Source organism: Populus euphratica, unplaced genomic scaffold, assembly GCF_000495115.2.
Source record: "Populus euphratica unplaced genomic scaffold, PopEup_1.0 scaffold70.1, whole genome shotgun sequence".
Lineage (NCBI taxonomy): Eukaryota > Viridiplantae > Streptophyta > Magnoliopsida > Malpighiales > Salicaceae > Populus > Populus euphratica.
The window spans coordinates 49,303-57,712 of NW_011499950.1; the positions used below are offsets into that span (position 1 = coordinate 49,303).

At 32.9% G+C, this 8,410-nt stretch overlaps 1 protein-coding gene and 1 long non-coding RNA gene across 6 annotated transcripts; one reads left to right on the plus strand and one right to left on the minus strand.

Moving 5' to 3' along the window:
• The first annotated feature begins 2,873 nt into the window (after nt 1-2,873).
• Nucleotides 2,874-4,856, plus strand: LOC105137859 (uncharacterized). The gene is made up of 2 exons (XR_844657.1): nt 2,874-2,954; nt 3,146-4,856. It is a non-coding gene; the product is annotated as an uncharacterized LOC105137859 (long non-coding RNA).
• LOC105137857 (transcription factor bHLH122-like) lies at nt 4,819-8,123 on the minus strand. Of its 5 annotated transcripts, XM_011043756.1 has the most exons (8): nt 7,798-8,119; nt 7,144-7,639; nt 6,861-7,097; nt 6,095-6,390; nt 5,760-5,933; nt 5,536-5,601; nt 5,381-5,449; nt 4,819-5,251 (listed from the first exon to the last, which is right to left on the minus strand). In XM_011043756.1, exons 2-8 carry the CDS (start codon nt 7,520-7,522, stop codon nt 5,180-5,182), a joined length of 1,293 nt encoding a protein of 430 aa, XP_011042058.1. In that variant the 5' UTR covers nt 7,523-7,639; nt 7,798-8,119; the 3' UTR covers nt 4,819-5,179. The 5 variants fall into 5 exon arrangements, with proteins under 5 accessions (XP_011042058.1, XP_011042057.1, XP_011042059.1 ...); XM_011043755.1 differs by having other exon boundaries at nt 6,861-7,096; nt 7,143-8,119; XM_011043757.1 differs by having other exon boundaries at nt 5,760-5,930; nt 7,144-8,117.
• Nucleotides 8,124-8,410: the final 287 nt, after the last annotated feature.

Sequence of the window (8,410 nt, forward strand, 5' to 3'; positions counted from 1 at the left end):
ACATAAAAGTAAAATCTGTATATTTATTCTAAATAAATGTTCAAAAGCTTAATAAGTTAACTTAGTTTATTCTTCCTTAATAAATCAATATGAAAGTTGCAACAATTAAATTAATTTATTTGCTTCTTACTCTAGTCTCTAATAATAATTATAGATTGAAAGAAAATAAAAAGTATACATGTTATTCCAAAACAATTCAATAAGCTTAAATAGCAATCAATAATATAATTTTAAACAAGAAAAAATAAATACTTGAATATGAAAAAATTACAATGATAATGTTACTTTTTACAACTTGCTAATAAAGATGGTATGTATACCTTGTGAACCAAATTCAGGAGTTTTGTTTATAATTACTAAAAACTTGATAAAATTAAAAAAAATGTTTTTTAAACTCTGTTTTATCCATGTTTTGCTCTATTCATTCTCTCATTTGGCTGCTAAATTTCTTCAAGATTCTTAGGATAATTAGAATTCTTCATATTTCTTAATTTATTCATTCTTTATCTAGTCTTTAAAGTTGAATAAATCTTTTAAAATTTATGTGAAAAATTAACTTTGTTGTTGTCACACCTTGGTTGTAATTCTAACTCTATTTCAACTTAAACTTTGTTTCTGATTTGGTTTTTTACGATATCAAATTATCTCAACTATGTTTTTTCATTTATGGCATATTAAAAACTTGATTTATGTCTTTTTTGGTTTTTAAAACTCATCATTTTTATGTCAAATTTTTAATCATAGTAAAATGCTTGATACTATTAGTTTTCTCAAACTATATCTCATTTATAAAACATAGAATCGTGAAATAGAGTCTAAAATTCATATCCCATGCATAAAATTATAACAATACTTTATAAATTATAAAATACAAATCAACTTATCATGTTAATAATATTGATAATAAATTTAACTCCATAAAATATAAAAGGTCTAAAAAATCAGGTTAATTGGGATAGAAATTGAGGAATTTATTAAATAAGCTCATCACCCGTCTTTACCTCTAGTCACAATTCAACCCACTTCTAATTTGATAGGATATGATTTTAATTCCATTAGAATAGATCACATCGAAAACCAGAAAGAGTTAACCACATTGAAATCAAATGTTATAATAAAAAAATATTTGTTTTTCTTTACCTTATTTTCTTTCATTAATGTTTGAATTATAGAAAAAAAAACTTCAACACTCCTAATATATATATATATATATATATCATTCTCTATTCCATTCATTCAAATTAAATTGCATATACTAATTGGTAACTACATTAAAATAAAAATAAGAAGAATTTAACTATATGATTTAAGAGATTTATAAAAATAAAAGTAATATATAAAAATGAAAATAAATATCGAGATTAAGTTTTTTCTCTAACAATCTTAATGACGTATAAGAGATTTATAAAAATAAAAGTAATATACAAAAATGAAAATAAATATCGAGTTTTTCATATTGATTTGGTGTATTAAGAATAATATAATAATTTTCTCTGGATGCTGAGCATAAAATTCGAATTTTAAAAAATAAAAAAGAAAACATTTTTAATTTATCTGAAAAAGAAATGTTACAAATTGCGTGTTTTATGATACTGTGATACTTTTTTGGTCGGAGTGGAAGGATTGAGGTTTGGGCCAAAGTCCACGTTGCAGTCCAGAAGTATAGAGTTGGGCTTTTATTTCCTCATGTACAATGGGCTCATCCCAAATATTCAGTCCTTACTTTGTTATTAGCCCATTCAATAGGCAAGTAAGATTAGAGACAAAAGCCAGCAAAACCAAAAGATTCAAGGAGCATAATAATATAGATAATTGATTAAATTCTAGATTTATGTTGAAAATTATTAGTTGATTTCTATAAATTTTAGAGTTATTATAGATTTATATGGTTATTAATTTTAGATCATGTAAAATTAATCCGAAGATTTATATTAATAATAATAAAAAAAAAATCTAAGCAGGAGCTCAGTCTGCTGTAAAAGCAACGAATAAATGCATCAACACAGAATAGCTGAAGAAAGGAACGGAAGAATACAATATGTTGTTAGACTTGATGAATATTGCGAAAGAATATGACTATATTTAAGGAAGGAGGAGCTATATTTCATTTATATATCAAAATAAGTTATATAATATATATTTATAGTAGATTTTTATAACCTAGAATTATTAATAATTTCTAATAATATTTCTTTATGGACCAACCTCTCAATAATCTCTGACAACAAAACAATAATTTATATTTGTTTCACTCCGCTCAGACATCTGCATGGGAATCACAAACTACAATTCAAAGGCAACTGAATAAACATGAAAAACATCAATAGAAAACCCATTTCCTATAGACTATTCGAACTTTTTAGATACCCCTTTAATGGAGTGTTCTTGGATTAAAGTAGTCTTAGTCTGTCTCTGACGGCAAAGACTAACAAACAGTACAATGAACAGGGAGAAATATCAGAATGTGATGTCTTGAATTCATCTCTCTCCGAATCTGGCAAAAAAAACAAAAGCACCGAGAAGTCTGGTTAAGATTGGCAATGACCATCACTCTGAGATTCTCCTAGCTTCCTCTGGTTCCGTATTTCAATGATCAGCCTGGCATCCTTTTATGCTGGACAGATGAAGACATAGGGATTTCGAGTCTCAGCAGCTTGAGCACAAAGCAGGGTTCTGGGATCAATATCCGCTCAACATAGTTCAACTTCTCTTGTAAGGTAAAATATGTAATCAACAGCAAAATCCAGCAAGTCTGCTACATATTGCACTGTTTGCTGCAGATGGGAAATCAGAGTAAATTTCTCACCCGAAACTAACAGATACAGAAAAAAAAGCTGACGGGCATTGATAAGGGAAAAAAGAAGAAAATCTACCTCAGTTTGAGATGATCATTGATTGGCACCAGCAGACATCGCATAAAACTTCCCCTATCCAGTAGACAAACCAGCAAAATGATCATTGCTACAGCTTCACGAGAGCCACCATTCTCCCATGTTTCTGTTCCGCGTTTCAGCAGTACGAATTCCATGCCTCAGCACAGCATTGCTTGCCATTAGCTAAGATTATATCAGCACATTTTCTTTAGTTCAAGTCAAGATTCATAAAGGAATGTGTAGAAAATGAAAGGCAGGGGCTGAAAACCCACTAATATTGGCACATAAGAATCTTCAATTTTGGTTGAGGACATTGCAAGGTTGAGGACGCTCTGACTGGTTAACCTCTTCTTATCCCAGACTGCTGAAGATGGAATAGTTTCCAGTCTCAGCAGCTTGAGCACAGAGAAGGCTACTCGGATCAACTTTCTTCATAACATGCCATAGCTTGCCTTGATAGTCAACAGCCAAATCCAGCATCTGTGAAATGGATTTTTAATCAACAGCCCTTATCTTAGTATAAATAGGATCATAAAAATCTTCATCATGCTCTATCTAGAGGTTTCCGCCTCTGTTGTCGTCTAAAAAATGAATTTTTAAAGCTGGTCATGGATAATACGTCGTCGTAATATCACACTAATGAATTAATTCTGCAATTTATTTTTAGATGTCTTTTTATCACTGGTTCTTGAATATTTTTAAATAAACTTTGAGTTTGTCCTTGCACCCTTAAACACGCATTAATACTTAATTATCTCCTTTTTTTCTTCTCCAAGTTATAGTTCGTGGGTAGTTAGCTGGTGTTAAGAATATTTATTTTAATGCTTATTAGATGTGTTCAAAGGCACATTTGTCGAAAGATTCCATAAACTAGAATTATATTTCTTCAGTAAGATTACTTATCTTTTTAATGAAGAAAATTATTTGTGGTTCGCATTACTGAACAAACAATCGAAGAAAATTCTTGAAAAGATACATGAAATAATTGAAAGTAACAAATCAATAATTGGTTCTTGATAATTACTTTCCTCTACACACCAACAAATTTCTCTCTCTAGTTTCAATCACTAGATTAATGCTAAACAAGCTGATTTGACGTTTGACGTTTGAAACAGGACAACACCATCGCGTTTAAGACAATTCCTGCCACAAACAAAATTGTATGGTGACTCGTGACTAAAGATATGGGTAATAAATTCTTTTTCTAAGAAAAGGTAAAGAAAATCTTCGTCAATGATGGCTAGTTTACTAGAAAGATAAGATCAACATAAAAGGATACTATTTGGATCCATGCACTTCCATTTTTAGAAAATCCGAATCTATCTCTAATTATGTTTAGTGGTAACAGAACACATAAGTTAAAAGATTTATTTTTTAAAAATAAAAAAAGATATATGAAACAATTTTAAAATGAATTTCAGACATGAAACTTGTCTTTTTTATTTTTAATATCTTCATCTCGACGGTAACCAAGCACTAGCGAATGTTTCCCTCGAGCTATGTTATCTAGTAAATGACAAAGGAATTGTAAGGTTATCTTGGTTGCTTGGTGAAGAATGAGTCCCCCGTCCACTTCGTGATTGAAGACTAGGAACCCTAGTGGTGGTGGAGAAAAGGAGTAAACACACTTCACCTGGACCTTCCCTTCTCACAAGGGAATATAGTGGGACAAAAGAGCAAAGATAAATCAGGAACATATTAGGAAAGAACACACTGCATTCTGTAGCGCTGACCCAAACAAGACAAAGCAAGGTGGGTGGTGGAGCTTGATCAATCCCATTGAGCCTTAAATTAGATCACAAATTCTTCAATCAATGGCGTCAATAGAAGGAGAGTAGTCCCCACCTGCTTCCAACTTATATGAAATGATGCAATCATTAATGGCACCATTAGCTCCACTCTTTATTACAAGACAAAAACCAGTAAAGTGCTAATAATCTTCTTCTTAGCAAGACAAGAAACGAGGGGAATTTATAAAAAGCAGCAGCAACACCACAACTATCTCTTTCTTTTAGCACATAAATTTCCCTTGATTTCGTTAAGTTACAAAGACTAGAACTATATGTTACAACATGCATGCCAGCTGGTTTTCTATCACTTCATCTATAACCATTATAGTGTTTAGGTTGGATGAATCTTGCAGTTAGCTTTAAATGCACTCTTGAGCTTCACTCTCCCACCCCCACATAATAAATAGCCTATGGCTAAGCTGTATCTTCATCTTTTTCAGTGCAGAAGAGAACCTAGCATCGCCTTTATCTCTCGTCTTGCAAATTCTTATTAGTTCTATACATACAAACCAATTCTTACTTTGGGTTTTTCAGCTTGGGCTGCTGCTTCTTTAAGCATGTACATCTTGCACGATTCTCTGAAAGTGCCTGGAAAAAAGAACATGAAACTTGAATGAAACAGAAGAGCTATTTGAACATAAGATGGAACTTCTTCACAGGGCCTTAGGTGGGTGTTTTACTAGAGGGTTTTGGTTTAAATTCGTTGTTGCAGCATACCTTGAACTGTCTTTGAAGGTCTTTAATGTAGTCAACAGCCAAATCCAGCATGTCTGATGTGTTTGTTTGCTACAAATAGGGAAACAAAGCAATATCTAAGCTTAAACAAAACTAGCACAGATATAGAAAAAGGAAGTGCTAGTGAAAGATTCTACCTTGTCCATGTTTGGGACAAGGTCCTGGAGTTTCCTCATTCGTTCACTAATTCTAGTTCTTCTCACCTACACATCATTCATATCTTTAAGGACATCAAGAATTAATCCAAAAAGGGTGATTAAGGGGGAAATTGCAGGTATTAACTATAGAGATTAAAGATCCCAAAACCATGCTTAGCTCAAGGTAGAAATAATGACCAAGAGATGCACTATAGAGACTTTACTCTTTCAGCAATGCTTCTTGGATGGGTGGCACAACCACGCTTGGCTCTGATCTTACAAGGAACAGAATCTTGAAATTGCAAAAAGTTTTCAATGGTAGACATCTCTGCTGATGTTTTTGGCAAGCTCAAGTGATGAGCCAACATTGGAGGGCGATTTCCTGCCTCTTCATTCTGCTAGCAACCAGACTTATGGTAAAATAAAAAATCTCAAGCAAAAGTGATCTTATCAAACTTGAATCCATGTTTTCCATTCCATTATCCTATAAACTAAAACATATGCAAATCGTTAAGATAGATGAAGAATTAACACATGCCAGTATAGAAAACTGTGGCACCTGAGTTCCCGATGAATTTAGACCAGAAAGTGTTCTGTCATCATCTGTAAGGTGTCTTTTTGAACCAGTAGACATCACAGCCGAATCATCCCATGATCCAATAGGGTAATCATAATTATTGCCAGGAGTTTCACCAAAACCACCACTGTCTGGGCTATTTTCTCCCATGTTTTTGTTTCCCATATCAGCGATTGTACTCCTTACCAGTGAAGATGAAGGTGGTCTACCAGCTGCAGAATAAGTTGTGTCTCTATTACCAGCTCCAAGATCTCCCATATCTCTCAATACAGCATAGCCTGCCATATCCTAAGATTATTTTTGTCCGATTTTCATAACTCCAGTCAATCAAAACTCAAAACAAGAAACTGAGTGGCATCAAAGAAGGAAACAGAAAACTCACTCTAAGACCATGAATCAAACAACTTGGAGTATTAAAAATAATAAGTCCTGTTGATATTTCAAATTTTTTTAACTCCCACTTGCTAGTTCAAATGATTGCTTATGAGAAAAAGAATTTAATCAAAAAACTAATAGCACTTGACTTAACTGAAACTGTCCATTCATAACACAGAAAATTTCAACTTTCTACACTTTCTATTATTTCTCTGCCTTCCTTCCATTCTATTCATTGGTTACCTAAAAAAGCACAAGCTAACAGAAAGCCTTAATTTTTTTTTATCAAATCAAACACTTTCTTATCATTTTTCTCAATCTTCTAATGACTGAAACAAAAGGGTATCAAAACAAATGGACAAACTTAACATACCATTTTCAAATTCAATATTTACGTTGGAGAAAAGCCCTGCTGGTGAGCTACTGTGTCGAACTAGATTCGGATTGTTTCCACTGACAGGCTTCATGGAAGGCAACCTCTCCAACCCTGTTAAATTCGTTGATCTATGATTCATACCAGAACCTGGATTATGATCTGGTAATGGAGGTTTTGATCGACTTTGATAAAAACCCTGCGAGGCAGAGTAATTGCCCTGTTGGTGCTGCTGATCTTTGATAAAAACCCTGCGAGGCAGAGTAGTTGCCCTGTTGGTTCTGCTGATGCTGATGTTGATGCAGCCTCGTATCACTACTATGATTATTCATTGAAGCCATCATCTGGGGTTGCTGGTTAATTTGTGAGACTGATTCTTTTACTGGAGAATCTTGCTTAATCTCACAAAGATTTGAACCTGGTATATTCTCTGTATTGCCACCGGAATTGGCTAAAAATCTCGCGAAAATTCGTTCTGTTTCTGGGCTTGTTGGCCTATTGAGAAACTCTTCACAGAAGTCTCTGTCTAAATTACTTGAAAAATATGAACTTGGTGCAGACTGATATCTTGTCAACCCAGAATTCATTTGTTTCTGATGAATTTGTTGGTGCTGGTTATGACCATGAAGAAAATGATGTTGGTGTTGAAGATCTGACTCCATTGAATCCCCTGTTTCTTGATTAAGTTTCTAAGGAGAAAGGCAGCTCAGTTGCTTTCTGAAAGGCTTGTTTATTTTCTTCCAAATCAGATCAAAGACAAAGACTCACGAATAAAGAAGCTGAACAGAAGTAACAAGAGACAGAAACAAGCAAATCCATGTGAATTCTACTGAAACAGGGAGAACAGAGCAAGAACAGAGAGCTAGATGAAATCCTGCTTGAATTTTAGCATAACAAACAACAGTTTTCAAATCTGACAACAGCCCCTTTTTCTTACCATGAAACTAAGCCAGCTTCACTCAAGAAGATAACATTAACAACAAAAAGAAGCCACTCAAAAAAAGAACAGCTTATCTTTCTAGAACAAGAACAGAACAAGAACAGGACAAGCACAAAACCCTCTCTAAGATGCTTCAAAAGGGTGAGGGTCGTGGTGGTGGTGGTGGTGGGGGAGGTGGTGTCAATGCCATTGAGTGAAGGGAGAGACTGGATTTTTTTTGGTTGAAATATTAAAGAAAACAAAATTAATTTATAAAACCATTTTCTTTCCTCTTCTACGAGTATGGCAAATGAGAATCAATAAAAGAATAGAGATTAGGCCGTCAAATTTGCTATTAGTCTAACGATTTGTCGGACCTTAATGCCCTCATTGTTTATTTATTAGAAAAAATGGCTGCGTTACATTAATGACATGTAAATATTTGTAGGGTTTTGTTACAAATAAAATATTTTAAGATATGAGATCATTTTTTTAAAATCATAAAATGTTACAAGAGGTCATTTATTTTGCATTATATATAAAATATATTTTTATATATAATTTTTTTAATAAATATTAATGTAAAAAAATATTAGTAAATAAAATTTAGTGATTGTAACGTGAGGATGAG